Source organism: Polyodon spathula, chromosome 26 (genome assembly GCF_017654505.1).
Source record: "Polyodon spathula isolate WHYD16114869_AA chromosome 26, ASM1765450v1, whole genome shotgun sequence".
Taxonomy (NCBI): Eukaryota; Metazoa; Chordata; class Actinopteri; order Acipenseriformes; family Polyodontidae; genus Polyodon; species Polyodon spathula.
This window is the reverse complement of record NC_054559.1, coordinates 6118750-6137264: the sequence shown is the minus strand read 5'-3', so window position 1 is coordinate 6137264 and position 18515 is coordinate 6118750. Positions and strand designations below refer to the sequence as shown.

The window sequence follows — 18515 nt, the reverse complement described above, 5'->3', positions numbered from 1 at the left end:
TGCTATTGGTTGAATAATTGATTTGCTATATATTTTGGATATATATATATATATATATATATATATATATATATATATATATATATATATATATATATATATATATATATAGACACACACACACACACACACACACACACACACACAGTACCAGTCAAAAGTTTGAGTACACTTACTGGAAACTAGATTTTTTCATAATTGACAATGTTTTACGTCGTATACGTTTCTGTAAATACTTGAAAATGAAAACATGTTACAATATACAAAACAAAACATAAGGAGTATCAAAGCAATGTTCAAGAAAATTGAAAATTGTCTCTAAATCTTGGATTCCTCAAAATAGCCACCCTTTGCCTTAATAACAGCCTCACAAACATGAGGCATTCGGTTAACAAGTTTCAGCAGGAAATCACCCGACATGTCTTCCCAGCTCTTCTGCAGCAATTCCCAGAGATGTAGGGCACTTGTGGGTAGCTTTGCTTTGACTCTTCTGTCCAGTTCATCCCATACAAGTTCTATGGGATTGAGGTCTGGAGACTGGGCAGGCCAGGTCATTAGATTGAGTTGTCCTTCACTTTCCTTCTTTGCCAGATAGTTCTTGCACAACTTTGAGGTGTGTTTCGGGTCATTATCTTGCTGAAGAATGAAGGACTGCCCAACTAGCCGTAATCCTGATGGAATGGCATGCCTCTGAAGTATGCTATGATAGCCATGCTGGTTGAGCTTGCCATGGACTTGGTAAAGATCACCAACTCTGTCACCAGCAAAGCAACCCCAGACCATGACACTGCCTCCTCCATGCTTGACAGTGGGAACCACACATGCAGAACTCATGCGCTCACCCTCTCTGCGTCTTACAAATACTCAGCGGTTGGACCCAAATATTTCAAATTTTGAGTGATTGGTCCATAAGACCGACTTCCACTCCTCAAAAGTCCAGTTTCTGTGTTTTTTGGCACAGGCAGGTCTCTTCCTCTTATTCTGCACTCTTAACAATGTTTTTTTTTTCTTTGCAGCAATTCTTCCAATTAGGCCAGCTTCACGCAATCTCCTCTGAACAGTTGATGTTGAAACATCTGTACTTCTAGTAGCATTTAGCTGAGCTTGTATTTCAGGGGCAGTTAATCGCTGGTTTCGCAGACTTGTGACTCGAATGAACTTGTTCTCTGATTCTGAGGTCACCCTTGGCCTGCCTGACCTTGTTCGGTCCTCATGAGTGACAGTTTCTTCAAATCGTTTGATGGTCTTGGCCACAGCAGTTACAGACACCTGCAAAGTTCTTGCAATTTGTCTTAAAGATTGACCTTCATTCCTTAAACAATTACAGACTTTTTTCTTTGCTTAACTGAGCATATTTTGCCATTTTTTGCTCCCTTACATTCAGGAATGACAAACTTGTGTCTATGCTACCTATATTTATAGTAATCAGTGACCCTCATCTGTTAACAATAATTGGTGACAAAAGGTTAATTAGGTTACATGCTAGTTAACTCGGAGAACATCTAACAAAGACACTTTTATATTTAGGCCAGTGTTCTAACACTGCGTTATACACATTCCAGACTTTTAACTGACTTGGGCTTCAGACTGAAATCCCCTTGCTTTGGGTGACCATTTAATTGAAATTGACAAGATTTACATTTTCATTTAAAAATTTAATTTTTGAATGCAATTCACTTTTATCAGCTTATATAAGTACATGTATCATATAATGAAATATTAAGAAATATTAAGTGTTTATAGACAAGTTTATACAGTTAAAAGCATAGATAATCATGAAAAACCTGGTTTCAAGCAGGTGTACTCAAACTTTTGACTGGTACTGATACTGTAAAAAACATTTTCATTTTATTTTATTAAATGACAAATACCCCTGACATTAACAGATAGAACAGATACAAATACCCCTGACATTAACAGATAGAACAGATAGTAATACTCCTGACATTAACAGACAGAACAGATACAAATACCCGACATTAACAGATAGAACAGATAGTAATACTCCTGACATTAACAGACAGAACAGATACAAATACCCGACATTAACAGATAGAACAGATAGTAATACTCCTGACATTAACAGATACAAATACCCCTGACATTAACAAATATAACAGATATGAATACCCCTGACATTAACAGATTTGAATACCCCTGACATTAACAGATTTGAATACCCCTGACATTAACAGATTTGAATACCCCTGACATTAACCGATACAAATACCCGACATTAACAGATAGTAATACTCCTGACATTAACAGATACGAAAACCCCTGACAGTAACAGATACGAATACCCGACATTAACAGATACAGATATGAATACCCCTGACAGTAACAGATATGAATACCCCTGACATTAACAGATATGAATACCCCTGACATTAACAGAAAGAACAGATTGAGGTGTGGCAGGGAAAAAGCTCTGCACGTGTAAATAATCTATTGTTGTGTATATGTATAGTTTAAAAAAAATATTTAATTCTAAGTGTTCACTAGATATGGCAGGATTTTGTGGTAGTAGATAAAGTTGGAAAGTTTTGAATTTAAGTTTGGCAGGGATGGGGTTAAATCCAACTCTGCTAAATCCATGTGCGGAATGTGGCTGGGGCTTAATTCACTAATTGATTATCAATTAAGCCCAGCCACATGGTATAAAAAAGGAGCTGGAAAGCCAGTTCTTTTGGTCTAGTTTCAGCAAGTGTGCAGCCTTGCTACTGTGTGGAGAGCCAGGGTGAATGAACTGTGTAGGGATTAATTTGTGGGATTTTTATCCCACAACAGTCTATTTTAGTGTGTCAGAATAGGTTCTGGAGCGGGACCTCCCTTTTAGTGGGAGCAGTGGTAAGCCAGTATTTGGCAGACTTAGTTTTTAGCTGTTTTCTCACTGTTTTGTTTTGCATTTTTTTGGGGTTATTATTTTGATTACACTCTGTCTGTGTATGTCCTCCTACACTAGGGTTATCATTGCTGGTACCCTAGTTTCAACTGCATCCCTCTGTGTCTCTCGTCAATAAATGGACACCCACAACAAAAGCAGCAGGCACCAAGACCCCCTGTTACACCCTGACATTAAGATAGTACAGATATGAATACCCCTAACATTAACAGATAGAACAGCTGTGACTACCCCTAACTTTAACAGATAAAGACACTAACACATTCAGGAAAGCCTTTCTAATACAATATTGTGGGTTTGCACTGCTATAACAAGTTGGTTAATTAACTGGTTGCTAAGTGTATCATATCCTTATATCTATCATGTTTAACTCTATTTAAGTTCTGGGTTATGTTCAAAAGATCATGTTGATGTGGATTTCCTTGCCTTCAATATATGCTTTACATCAACAAAATATGCTTTTTTTTCTGTCTTTGTGTGCATTCTCCACCACTGGCCATAACTGATTCTGGACTGCTTTGCCTGATGAAGTCTAAATCTCAGTTTGCTGTCACTCAAACTGTTTCCTTGAGCTGCCTTACCATTTCCCTCACTGTTCTTGTGGTAAACTGAACAATTACTGCTGTTGGTTTAAGGTTTTCATTCTACTTGAATTTCCCAAGCAGTGGATTGGGTACCACAGGCTGACAAATATTCCTCGTTTAACTGCACAGGAATGCCATATAGTCTCCATCTTCATTTATATCTCTCTGCCTCAGCTACTTTCTGTTCAAGGTCAATTATTTCTTTCCTGTTCTGTGCTTTTGTACTTTATTTTTCATGTCTTGCACCTCTTTGAATACGAAGTCCAACAACTTCTTGAAAGCCTTTTTTGATCATTCCCTCTATTAAATTTTCTGCCTTTTCATTGATTTTTGCAGTGAGAATCTTGATATTAGTTTGCATGTTGGTTCATGCTTCCCTCTTTTAGGAGCTGCAGTCTCGGGAGCTGAGTTACAGATTTCCTCAGTAACACATTCGATAGATGCCAACACAGGACTTTGTGGGCATGAGTAAGAATGAATTTCAGCAATATTTTCCTCTCCTTTGGCTATTGTGTTCGCCAAGCTTCCGTTAACTATTTTACATTTGCTGTCTGAGTTATACATTGTAGCCTGACAAATCATACCCTTCCATTTTTTGTGTGGTTTGTTTAGTATTTTGCTAGGCTGAGTTCACCATCATTGTGTACATCTGTGCGATCTGGGCTGTTGGTTAAGTTGGGCCTTTCCATAGAAAGTTACTTTTCTTTATTTCAGATTTCTCTTTATGGTGGATATGCTAATTAGTTAGTTCTGGTTTATTACAACTGTGATCCGCAACTACAGTTGCAACCAGACTAATCCAGTGCATGAGTCATTTTAGTATGAAAAAATACCTGTTTTCCTCGGCATCAAAAGCTCCCTTCCACTCAGGATGCCATCTTGTGCAGTCCTCCCTATCTGCTATTAATCCCAGTAATAGCAGTAGCAGATGACGTGGTGTGATCCTGCTATTAATTGGAGGAGCTCAGAATTTTTGTCTCGGAGGAGACAAGCCTCTGTTATAAACTCCTATCTGTACAGTACAGTATCAGTGGCAGATGACGTGGTGTGATCCCGGGTATTAATTGGAGGAGCAACTCAACCCCCCCTGCCCCCTGCTGAAGCACTGCATCTGAGTGTGCTCAATTATGACTAAAGTGTTGCATCATTCAGTTTCACATTCAATTTTTGGAATATTTTAGTGACCAGAAAAAAAAAAAAAAAAAAAAAAAAAAAAAAAAACTGTAGGAAGCCAAAGCCAGCATGTTGCTGACATACACGGATCACGGGAGTTGTAGTTTTTCTCTACATTTATGCTGAATGGAAACATCTTTTAGTGTGTACAAGATAAACTACTATTCCCAGAAGACACTGGGCTCCCATATGCCTATTGTATTGTGACAGCGGGAGTGTCACAATACAAGTGAGATATATTTTCAAAGTTTCATATGATACAATTTCCTTTCTCTGGGAACAAATTTAGTTGGTGTTTTTTTTTCCCTCTGTTAGTGCTTTTAGAAGTCTTATTTCTTATTTTAGCCCTTCCCCAGCAGTGTTTGTTTATTTCCCCCCCCCCCCCAGCACAGGTAAATTCTTTCACTTTCTTTTCGCCACATTATTGATTATTCTGTTAGTTGTTTATTTCAGTTTAGCAAATGAAATATATAGTATAGGATGTGCTTGATTTGTCTGCCTTCCTCATGCTGTAACAACTTTATTTAGAAAATATTTTATTTAAAGTATGTTTGACGTGGTCTTAATCAAATGCTGAATGAATGTTGTATACAGTGCCTATTTACACATACGCTGGCAGTGTGTAACAGTTAAGTATATTAGAATAAACTATGATGGGCTAGTGGAGAAAATGTGTTTAATAGCCAAATTGGAGTACACCTGTTTAGGCTGCACTTGTAGATCTATTGATCTAACCCTCCTACTATGCACTGGACTTGCCTGACCTAAGCATCATGTTACTGGATCCTCAGCTGATGCACTGTCCTTGCATCATTGCACTATTATTAGGTCATTGTAGATATAACTTGTTATAATCCTAACTTGTTGCATCCTATTTTATATTATATTTTAGTAGTATTTGCACTTACTGTAAACTACTGTATTTCAATATAAATCTTATATTGTAAACCTGTACATTACTGCCCTGTAACACCTGTAAGTCACCTTGGATAAAGGAATCTGCCAAATAAATAAACAAATAATAGCCCCAAGCTCTCTGCCTTTTTTCTTGGCCACTAGCTGCCACTGACAGTCAGCACAAGGATTTCCGTTACCCAGATACATGCTAGCCGCATTTTAACAGCCTTGTATTAAGAATAAAATCAATCCCAATTATGTACATATGTAACATATGAATGCACATACCAGTTGCACACGATTTCTGACTCAGTCACCAGTTTTCTGATACAAAGCCCATCTCTTCAATGTTACAATTTACTTGAATATACATCACAGCCTGGGTGTCTTTTTTTTTTTTTTCCCCCTCATGCTAAAGCTGTTTTTATTGTGCGGTTACACAGAGCTTCCTCCAGTTGCACATGATGAAAATGCAGAAAGCATTATGATAATGTAACAGTTAATCATTAAACAGTTTTAGATAATGTTTTTTTTTTTTTTTTTTTGTGATTAGTTGGTTTTGTGCATTTTCATTTGCAAGTGAACTGTGACATTAGGGCCTTAATGAGCACTATATTCTGCAATTTGACTTGTGATACTGTTCTAATTGTGTTTTTTAATCTTTTGCTAAATTGCATTACCTTTCAGATTGTACGCAGTTCTGTGTGGGTAACATTTTGATTTCATTTTGCTGTTCAGTCGTTAAGGGGGAATTTTACAACTACAATAGATTTAAAAGTATGTACTGTATTAGTCCAATACAGTACGTGTCTCTTGGCAAGTGATATTTTCAGAATCATTGTTATGAATTAAAATACTTCTGTTAAATATAACACTGTACCAACAAAACCAATACAGTACATCTAAATGGAAGCCTTTTTATTTTAAAACGCAGTACTTTCAGCTATTTTTGACTGTTCTTTTTCGTGTTCCCTGAAAAAGACAAGGGTTGGAACAGGCCAAAATAAAATCAGATATGCGTCACACATGTTTCACCATCACTGAAGCCAACATTTTATAAGGTTGGATATGTGAGTGCTGACTGTATACATGTATCCAGAGAACATATTTTTTTAAGTAAAGATATTCCAAATCGTTGGTATTGATCACTGCTACTGCAGTGAGCAGAAAGTAATTACTGTATTTAAATGTTTTGCACTTGCTTACCTGCAGCTTGACTTTCACTCCATCCACATTCAATACTTTATTCTGAAAAACAAAACAAGGCATGTTAAAGCTCTCAAGTTTACCCATTTTGATTAAAGCTGGTACAGACTGCACTTTGATAATGTGTATCTTTCTGCAGCCCCAAAAGGACATCCTGACATGACTGAAACTTATTATTATTATTATTTTGTCATTTAGAAGGCGCTTTTATCCAAAGTGACAGACTAGGGGTGATCTATGTACCTGCTGCTGCGTCATACGTCTCATCCGAAAGAGATATATACACACATACATATATATACAAGTACATATGTACAAGTTTCCCTACTGAACCATAGCATCAGCAAATCTGATCCGTCCACTAACAGGAGCTAATATACCAGCACTTCAGGTTAATGATATAAAAATGACCTAATGAAAATGTTTAGTACAGTAAATTTTAAATACTGGTAGTAAATCAGCCTACCGTATTCACTGCATTTCCCACTACAAATTATTATTATTATTATAATAACAAGAAGGAATACCTGAATCCAAATCCCACATTGACAGCAGGGCTCTCGCCAGTAGACTGTGGTTATAATATATTTTGTTCTTGATGAGTCAGTATATTGGTATTCCACAAGTTCAACACATTTCTCAGTGCTGTCCAAAGAGACTTCTGGGACTTTGTTATGTAGTATAGTAGTCTTGTAGCAAACTGCTTCTAAGAACTGTATTGGTCTGTTTTTTAACAAATTCGTGGAACCACTTTTTCTTTTTTTCATGTTCAGCGACGTTAATTTAACACATTTTGGTGCAAATGTAACTTTTTAGGTATCCATGATAGATGGTACTTAAACTAATGTACAATGAACTGCATCTTATTGCTAAGGGGGGCTGAACAGTCTAGACTACAGTAATCAGCTATCCGGTGACCAATGACAAAGGTAACAAAAGAAAGTGTGAAGTGCATTGTTTATGTAATTTTTTTTTCTATTTATGTATGCGGTCACATACCTGAGGCATAAAAACCTTTACGAATTGGTAAGGAAACCAACTATGCTAAATTAGCTACTGCTAAATAACAGATACTTAAATTGGTAGTTTAGGTTGAGGGAAACGGCACCAAGGATTAAGAATCCAGTCACTAATTTACCAGCCATAATTCCATTGTAAATGAGTGGAAAACCTGGATTTATTTGTCACGTCATTGTGGCAATTCACAGAGAAGCTACAATTACCTGTAGCTGTCCCGGCATTTTTATGATTCCTTTAGCTACTGTATGCAGTATATTCACAATTCAGACTTTAGATGCTGGGAACCAATGAAGTAAAACAAGCTTGGTAACATGTGACCTCATTTCATTTTTCATTAGTCTGAATACAAACTCACCGTAACACCAAACCGGTCCCCTGTGCATCTTTATCAAGTGAAGTATCACCTCCTGTGAGCAAATCTGTGAGCTTACTGTGCACATATAAGTCTTTTTCTGAGCTGCACTAGAACACAATGTAATGTGTATATCACCAATTTAGAGGTTCAGATCTGATACTGGTAAAGCTTTATGCCATCAATATATGATTTTAACAATAGATGTACTAGGCTTCAAAAGTTGTGAAAGCTATCCATGCATCTTCCTTAGATAACTGATCTTGCATCACATCTGTCAACCTATAGTCATGTAATCAATATAACAATGAAGGCTGCCTCTGTATTAGAAAGACAGAACAGCTGTTCTATTAATCATCACGCTTGGGTTTCAGTAGATGAAGAATCATGAAAGCACTGCCTTCCCAGGTTCAAACTTCCATGTACTGTAGAATTTCAGATTGAGGACCTGTGAGTTTAATGATCACTTGTCAAATTGCTTTCTGCTATAATGGGCCATACAACTGGAACAGATTGCCTAGTGATGTTAAAGATGTAGAGCCTCAGTGGTTTTAAAAACAGCAACCCTGTACCTGTATTGCACAGTAAATAAGATCTGCAACAATGTTCACTTAAATGGAATGATTGTACTGTTGTACGTCTGTTTGTAAATGGTATAAAATGTGCTTGCATCTAGCAGTGCAACTTTGTAAATGAGACTGGGAATGAAATTCTAACTACCTCTGCACCAGGACCCAGGTTTCAGAACTACCTTCAATTAAGCACATTATTTTAAAGATCAGGAGACAGAGTTTGATGTTAGATAAGTTGTTCCTCCTTTTATAGCTACAAGAACAACTCCTATTATTAAACGACACTTAGGTGTGATTTAATCATGACTGTGATAATACATCTAACTAGAAGTTATAGGTGCAAGGCTACAGTGAGTTTTAAACCTTGATGAGATGTTACATCTATAAATCCCAGTCAAGAAGCTTCATAAATAAATACATACCCTATGAAACTAATGCCACCATAAAGAAAAGAGAACTTAATGTGCTAAACTGTACCATGTTCTTTTTTAATTCAAAACCGTTCAATACAGAGTAGTCAAATGTGTAGTTGTGACAGATCGAATGATTCTTGGTGTTAGATCTCCCTCCCGACCTATGAGGGCACTATGTAAAAGGAACAGAGTACCCTTAACTAAATGGCACGACAATTTATTCTTTAGAGTAGGTGGAAGTTGGTCATTTAAGAAGGGGGCTGAGCTATGGCACCCAAGCTCAATGACTCGGACTAGAGGCGACGTGGCATCTAAGGATTGGAGGAGCGAATGCGGTAGTCAACCTAGGGGTCATGGGCGAGAGTATAAATAGGGGGCATAGTGTAAGTGATCTTTTCCTTTTGTAAATGGTTTTGAAAGGGGTAACAATTGCTGAGAACCGTGAATTTGTTTTGTGTTTGTAAAGTGTCAGCTGTAACTGTTTGTCTTGTAGACTATCAGTAACACGATTCGGAGCTGGAGTACAAGCCAGCATTAACCCGGACATCGCTTTTCACCCCAGTATTTCACGGAGTACTGTAATTGCCACCTAGCACTTAATTTCACTCACTGTCTTGTTTGTGTTTTGTGTTTAGTGTGGGTATTTGGGAAAACCTCTTTTGGTTACGGGTCAAAACCTGGGGATTACAGTTATGAGTGATACATGCTGGAGTGATACAGCGGCATTTACTATTTACAGGTGTTTGTCTTAGGGCTCTGGACGTTGTTGTTGTTATCAATAAACACCCCTGCACCTGAAAATAATTCTGTTTGCACTGCACTCGCCACAGTAGTACAGTAAGTTGATTAAGTACCGTTTCTATTTTTAAAACAAATCTATTGTCAGCATAAGACTTACAATTGATGCTCAGTTAAAGTCAAAGAAAAAGCAGCATTTAGAATAAAGTAAATATTGATCTGAAGGCTGCATATTTGTGGTGGTTTTAGAAGAAGACTGTATGAAAATAGGGCTGTTCAGATGTAATCCAGATAAACAGCTAACCTCGTTTATCCTGCTGTTGCTCCAGGTGTGGGAAACCTTGTGGATTAGCTTGTTAAAAAAAAAACATGCAGGGGGCTCCTAAGTGGTGCATCCAGTAAAAGCACTCTGCATGGAGTGCAGGATGTACCCTATAGCCTGGAGATCACAGGTTCAAATCCAGGCTATGTCATTGCCAACCATGACCAGGGGTTCCTAAGGGGCAGCACTCAGCCATTTATGTAGGGAGGGCTTAGGTCAGTAGGGTAATCCACATTTCACCACACACCAGCAATCCCTGTAGCTGATAGGGCACCTATGGGTCTGCAGTGAAGCCATTCAGATCTGTGTTGTCCTCCAGCACTATAGATCTGGTGGCTTCACTGTGGATCCACAATGCAAAAAATAAAGGATTGGCAAGAACATGTTTCAGCCTCCGCTTCCAGAGTCACCAGGGGGGTTGAAGCAGTGAACTATAATAAAAAATATTTATTGGGCATTCCAAATTGTAGAGAAAACAAGTGTACACTTTTTGATTTAAAAAAAAAAAAATTAAATAAATCATATTTTTACATAACTTACATGCACATGCCTTCCTGAAAAACTATAACCACCTGTGGCAGGTTACACCCCGCCCCTCTGCGTATTTTGTTTTGTGTTATTATTTAGCAGTTCACATGCAGCATGTGACTGGGCTTGATTGAATGATTAACAAGCAAATCGAGCTCAGGCACAGCTGATTAAAAGAGTGGATCAAGGCTGGCTTCAAACCAGCATGGTACTTGTTTGCTGTAGTGTTTATTCATGGTCTTTTTTATTTTGGCCAACGTGCCATTTGTTTTTGTAGTGTTTTTGTTTTGTATTTAAGTCTTATTTGTAATTTAATAAACACGCCTGGCTGCGCTTTACCCACAGTATTGTTGTCAATCTCATTGTGTAGGTTTTCTTTTGCTTATATGTTGTGTGTGTGTGTGTGTGTGCGTGACCACAATGTAAATAAAATAAATAGAAATAAATCTGCAGTTTTTTGAAAACGTCAATAAAGCCTCCAGCCATTTTATTCATCCTGCACCAACATCGGCCACTCTACCACAATGGAAAGAAGGGCTATTTGACCCAAAGCTGGAGGTAACAATAGCCTTCCCAAGGGGTATTTAATTTTCTGCAGTACATATTTAATGAGTCAGTCAAAATAATGAGGCAAGGTTGGATAGTAAATATGACTTTATATGTACACTGCTGATTTCCATTACATGAGAGTAGATGTTAAACTTCATGCTGATTTGAACTCGGCTCTCGCCAAGATAAGCTCCAAGTAAGACATAGCTTTACAGTAAACTAATGTGATCCAACTGCATCTCCATCCATTTGCGTTGTTTTCCATCTGGTGATGTAGATATCCTTCTGTCTGGTGTTGATTGCTAAAGTATAATGTTGCCTCCAGGGATCAGCTTATTTTGCCTCCCCAGCACATTGCCACACACAACGGCTGCGATGCTGGCTGGATCAACCCAGTGCGGTCTCCCCACCCCCAGCAGCCAGGGGATCAACCAAAAACAGTGCGGTCTCCCCAGCACATCAGCATGACAACAGTCTGGATTGAGCTAAGTAGGGTACATCTCTGGGGTCTTCAAGTGGGCACCTTCCACCCTCAGTGTTTCGTTGACTAGCCCACGACACCTCAAGAGGGCTCAACAGTGATTCTGGCATCCCAGGATTCCATCCCCCACTCGGCTCAGCCCAGCTTACTTACCTGAACATCAGCGTTGCTTTCTTTCTATTGTGCTTGAGATCCCCATCCAGAATCTTTCCATCTCAACCACAGCTAGATGCTGCTCCTTTCTGCTTCAGATAAGTTCTTCACTGTATGATGCAACTCTTGACCACTGAACCAGACATCTCCGAGAAACCAGGTTGTAGAGTGTGCCACAAATCCTCGACAACCCACCTCCACTGGGTAAACTCGGAATCTCCATCCTCGCTGTTCCGCTTCAGCAGCTAGTTGAGCATACCGAAGTTTCTTCCTCTCATACGCCTCATCCACAGCATCCTCCTATGGCACTGTTCACTCTACCAGATGAACCAGGCGTGCTGATCCAGACGACAAGACAATGTCTGGTCGAAGGTTAGTGGTGGAAATGTGGAAAAATAAGCCATTGACCAACATCTGCCAGCATTTTCTAGTCTGTAGCAGCTTCCAGTTGTCCTGAACGAGGCTTGGTTTTAACACCTTTTCTTGGTGGTTGCTCTCCTGGACAGAGGAATACTGTCTTCTGTGTGTAATGCTTTCATGGAACTGGTTGCAACTTATTGGTCAGGTTACGCTTGTTTTCCAATGCTAAGGCCAAACAACGCAGCACCTGGTCATGGTGCCAAGTAAACCGTCCATGGCTAAGACCAACCTTGCATGCTTTCTAAATGTGCCTTAATGTTAAAGGTGATGAACTCAAAGGACATGAGGGATCCTCACCCACCCAGAGGTTTAGGTTCTGTGGTGATGGGAGAACATCATATGTTGATCTGATGAGGAAACTGATCCTGCTCTGTTCCATTGTCCATAGGTCTTGCCAGCCGACCTTGCGTTGTTCCACACTCTCCCATCTCATCCATTCTCCTTGCTTGGCCTGGAAAATGGCCTTCACACACCTGATCCCCTCCTCCTGCTTTTGCATCTCATTGACTACCAGCTTCCTCCGTTGAGCTGGGGTTGCCTTGTGCCATGTAGGAGGAGCTGAACTGAGACCAATACCTTCTTTTCCTTGCCCCATAATATCTCTGATTTGAAGGGGAGCCTTAGCATCTTCCACAGCTTTCTTTGCAGCAATATATTTCCAACAATGAAGATGATGAACAAGACCAATAATGGCATCGAATGCAAGTGATAACTCTGTGTAATAATTTTTAATTTTTTTTTGTTCCTGGGTAGTAAGTGTTATTTCCTAATTGCTTATGCCTCAAAAGTATAGAAAATGGCTATTATTCCCCAAATACAGTATAATTGTAAATCTCGAAAACTACTCACTTCTAAATCTTTTGTCGTCATTTTTGTATTACTTTAGTATAAATACATGTTAATTTGGATTCATATGTTGTTTTTTTCTGACTTTATGTGAACGAAAAGACACACATTTGCCCGTTTTCCCATTGGAAATAGTGATATTTTGAAATATCACTGTCCTGGTCACAAAAGCAAAGTTTGTGGGGAATAATAGCCATTTTCTATACTTTCGAGGCATAAGCAATTAGGAAATAACACTAACTACCCAGGAACAAAAATTGTGTTACATAGTGTAATAAGAATGCAAGTTAAGTGTATTGGAAATAACAGTTGATGTGGCAGGCACTGCAGATCCAGGGTTGGGGTACTAGAGCATTTTTTTTTTTTTTTGGTTGTGCATTGTCAATGTTTTTTGTTGCAGATGTGACTTTTGAGCTGATAAGAGAAGTTGTACAAAGAGTGATCTGCAATGTTGCATTTGCATAGCATGAGGTGAAATTTGGGTTGCTCAAGCCTCTGAATGGATGTGTAACTGCAAGTGTTCTCTTAGATTGAATCTTTTGCTGTTCCTGAACATTAGTGATAGCTTGGTGAATGAAATGCACTCAATCTAGTGCACTGACTAGTTTGCAGCCTATTTTGACTCATATGTTAGTTTCCAGTCCAGCTGTATGACTGCAGTCAGCCTTGGAGGCGTTCATTTTTGACAGCACATTTCTCTGGAAGTTACAAGGCCAGTCCCCAGTCCATAAGATGAATGTCCTCTCCAGGCATACAATCAAGCATGGCAGTCTGGATCTGGTTACAGGCATCTACAGCAGGCATGACGCAGGTTGAGCTTGTCATCTAAGTCTTTCATGTGTTTAATTTGTTTTTTGTAGCTGGAAAAATCTCCTCTTCCATAGGTATCAAGCATAAAGTCAACAATCTGCGATCAGCTTAGTTGGTGGCTCCAAGTAGAGCACAGTTAAGGAGGTTACCGAAAAGTCTGTCCTGTTTTTGGCGCATATTAAGTGTAATTTGATCATATGCAAACAAATTCCACAGATCCCATGGAGCCAGTCAGTTTGTGCAATTCCTCTTGAGTAACTAGTACAAGAGGTGGATTCTGAGGGAAGCTGTAGCAAATTTCCCAGAAGTAAGATGTTGATTTTTCCAAAGCAGCCATCATCTGTGTTAGCAGTCTGGAAAATCTCACACAGATGAGGATGGATGTACAATAAGGTGACACTGGAAATCATGGACACCTCATCAATAATGAGGAGGGTCACATCTTGCATGTCAGTATGAAGGCATTGCAGTACATCATCAGTGAGGTTATGATACACCAGTGTTTTTCCATGTTCCACTGGAAACAGCAGTAGTCTATGAATGGTCATGCCATTGATATTGTAATCTGCAACTGTGGCGCTGCGATTGCCACTTCTATTCCCAGGCTTTGTTTCACCCATGCTGTGTCAGTTTGAATAAGAAAGGTCTTCCCTGTGCCTCCAGTGCCACGCAAACATGCAGAGGATGGGGGCGTTTGTTTTAGCTTGTTGTTGCAAAGTTTTGGCAATGTGGTCAAACACACTCTGCTGATCTTTACTAAGTATTTTGTAGAAGAGGTTGTGCCGCCACATCTCAGAACTCGGCCACTGCCTCTGCAGCCCGCAGAGGAACAAAGTGAACTTGATTTTCAGGTCCTTCTGTTTCAAGCTCATTATCCTCTTCAGACTTTATTCCCTTTTGTTTAGTCGGGTTAACGCCTCATCAGCAGCAGATATTTGTTGCAGTTGGTCATGATAGGCAATAGTTTTTTTGAAGACTTCCACATAGGAATGGCACCCTTCAGGAAGAAGGTCTGTTCTGTCTTTCCATGGCTTGAAAAGTAGGAGGATAGAAGTGAATATCCATATTGCCTTCCCAAGCTAGCAAAATGGCTGGATTTTTTGCACTACTTCATGGTAGATCATAGAGACTGCCATGAGGTTTGAGTGCCTTCCGGCCAGCAATGGCCTCAGCCACATCTCTGATTACTACCATGGTTTGCTCTTTTCTGGGAAATCCAAAGCGACAAACTATCACCACCTTGTTTTTGATTTTCTTGGATCTTACAGTACTTGTTGCATTTATGTTGCTGCCATTTGAAGACACAGACTCTTTAAATACAGGTGCTATCAGGTCATTTGGAATGGTACAGGTGACATGTTCACTAATGTACTGTGCAATTTGTGGGTTGGGGAAAACTCCAATAAGTGGTGCATCTTCCACTCAAAGAAGCATGTGGAAGTGCTGTATTCCACGACCCTGGTACTCTCTGTGCCAAAAGTAATGCATAACTTTCCACAGAGGGCCATTTGGGAATGTGATAAAATGCAGGATTGCAAGAAACTTGTTGTGCACGAACCAAGATGAACTGACAGGATCTTGTGCGACAAGTTCACTGATGGGCATGTTTGCAAACCCTGGCCCATTCACCTCTTTCATGTATTGTTCCAGGCCAGTCGAGGTCCTCTGTTAATCTCGCAAAGATTGGCCTGGTGCTGCAGGTGAAAGATACATTGTTGATTCAGCCTAAACTGTGCATGGCATGACTGAAGCCAAGCTTTGACAAAATCTGTTGGATTCAAATGGGGCATCCATTCAGCAAGCACAGTAGGTCTAATTTTTTCCCCCAGTCTTCCAGAGAGTGGCAAAGAAGTAGCTGTACCTTTCTTCCTTTCACTGTGTATGTGTGGTAAATGACAGCCTCTTCATCTGGTTGAACCTTATGTAGCAAAGGTTCTTTAGGGTGAGATTGTTCTTTAGTTGTTTCGTCCATAGTGATTTCATCGTCATCTTCCTTTTCATTGTCAGAATGACAATGAAGTGCATTCAAGATGTGATTAGTAAGCAAGTTGACAGAGTTTTCCGGCAAGATAGTCCTTTTTAAAAAGACATTGATTGGATGTTGAGTTCCAAGTCATCTGGCAAGGTTTGTTTTGGCGGGAGCAGTTTGCTCAATGTTTCCTGAAGATTTGTCTGTGTGAATAAATTACATGTTATTTTCCTGTTGAGTTTGTTTGTTTGTTTGTTTAGCTGTTGGTCCCAATGATGTTGTTCCTGCAGCTGTTGGGGTCTGGCCTGTGGCTCATTGTTATGCTTGTATTTCACGACGGTATTATTGAACAAGTGGATTTTGTTCTGAATATTTTACAAAATCCAACAAAACAATCCAGGCATTGCAGGTCATGGTGTTATCAAGAATATTTTTCTCAGGGCCAAATGAGAGTATAATGATTCCTTTGGGGCCATGACTAATTAAAACAAATATATTACCACTAAGATATACACTGTATAGACTTATTCTCAAAACAGCACAGCTAAATAGTTAAACGTTAATTTTCCAAATAAGTAGGCAACCATTACTATTGCTTATTCATTTATTTTTGATCAAAAGAGCCACCTTCACAATATTAGGAATCTGTCATCTACCTAACATAGCCTACCTTATATAACAAATGTGTCCGTTTCATTAATTTTTTTAACCAGCGGTGGATAATGCATTGCTGAGTTTGTTGCCCTCACTTATCAAGTGGTGTCTGGAATGATCCAAGTGCAATTAAAACAGCGGGTGGAGGCGTGAAATAAATATATTTATAACTTCTCTTATGCAGTAATTTAAATAGTGATTGATAAAATCAGTCAAAACAGTGCGACTGAGGTGCCTTATAGAAAAGTGAAAGAGTAGCACACTGCACTAGCATGGTGTACTGCAATGGAATCAGAGATGAAACGTTCTGCTAGGAGCGAATAGTAGTGAGTAGCTGGCGAGCGCAGAGACCAGGAATTTTTTTTAAGGGGAGTGAAGCAAGGTGGGAATTATTTGACGAGCGCAGCGAGCTGGGAATTTAAGACGAGCAAAGCTGCTGTCATCAGTAAATTAAAAGTAAAGCAGCTCATTTTTGCTGTTTTAATCTAATATTTGTTATTGTAAAATAGTAAAACCAGTGGTGTAGTGGTAAATGTAGGTAAACGCCCCTGTTTCGTGGAGTTGAACAGATAGATTGAACAGATAAACATGAACAGACACATTGTTAGTGTCTTTCAGCCAACAAGAGCACCACCATAGTTATTTCCATACTCATGCTGTTCACATGAAAAATCAGAGACCCGACTGTGTGCTTTACGGGAACAATTCTGTGAGTGCCCTTTTGCGGGCTACGATGATGGCTACTAGCATCGCCATGCAGGTCCTGCGTGCCTAACAACGAACATTAGCAGAACATACACACACACAAAGAACACACTGTTGGAGCGAGCCAATTTTATATGGAGTGGGCGAGCGGAGCGGTGTAGTTCCTTGAGTGGACATTTCCAGCCCGCTCATTTAGCGCACTGAGAACGGATTTATTTTTCTTAAATATATGTTCGCCTACTGACTTTGGACAAAAGTTAGAAAAAGTGATGAGTATAGATGCAGTCACTTTACAGTATTTTCAATCATGCCTGTGCTGGTAACCACTCATTTTCCAGTTTCAAACCACAATTAGGCACTTTAATGTTTTGCAGACTTGAAAATTGCATTTTTTAAAGATTTTACTTTTCTTTTATATTCAATGTGATTGACCTGGCACTTTATTAATTATGATCCTCTCTCTCTCACACTGAAGTAGCTTGGTTGGATAAGTGTCCACTCCCCTTGTAGCTCAGGTGTAACCAATCGCCTTCAAAATCACATACCAAATTAAGTGGCCTCCACCTGTGTTAAACTGTAATGATTCACATGATTTCAGGATAAATTCAGCAATTCCTGTAGGTTCCCTCTGCTGGGTAGTGCATTTCAAAGCAAAGACGCAAACCATGAGCACCAAGGCACTTTCAAAAGAACTCCAGGACAAAGTTGTTGAAAGGCACAGATCAGGGGATGGGTATAAAAAAAATATCAAAGGCCTTGAGTATCCCTTGGAGCATGGTCAAGACCATTATTAAGAAATGGAAGGTGTATGGCACCACCAAGACCCTGCCTAGATCAGGCTGTTCCTCCAAACTGGATGACCAAGCAAGAAGGAGACTGATCAGAGTGGCTACCAAAAGAGGCCAATGGCAACTTTGCAAGAGCTACAGGCTTTTATGACCAAGACTGGTCAAAGTGTGCATGTGACAACAATATCTCAAGCACTCCACAAATCTGACCTGTAAGGTAGGGTGGCAAGAAGGAAGCCAATACTCAAGAAAGCCCAGCTTGAATCCTGTTTGGGAAGTATGCAAAAAAACACTCATGGGATTCTGTAGCTATGTGGCAAAAAGTTTTGTTGTCTGACGAAACTAAAATGGAACTTTTTGGGCTAAATGGAAAGCGTTATGTTTGGCGCAAACCCAACACAGCGCATCACCCAAAGAACACCATCCCTAT

General features: G+C 39.4%; 1 protein-coding gene across 1 annotated transcript in view; it reads right to left on the bottom strand.

The window, feature by feature from the left end:
- The window catches only part of LOC121300656 (ras-related protein Rab-26-like), a 135368-nt gene that overhangs the window by 73162 nt on the left and 43691 nt on the right, over nt 1–18515 (bottom strand). Inside the window, exon 3 of the mRNA XM_041229300.1 lies at nt 6766–6807. Coding sequence (XP_041085234.1) covers nt 6766–6807 — 42 coding nt within the window. The remainder of the gene's footprint in view (nt 1–6765; nt 6808–18515) is intronic.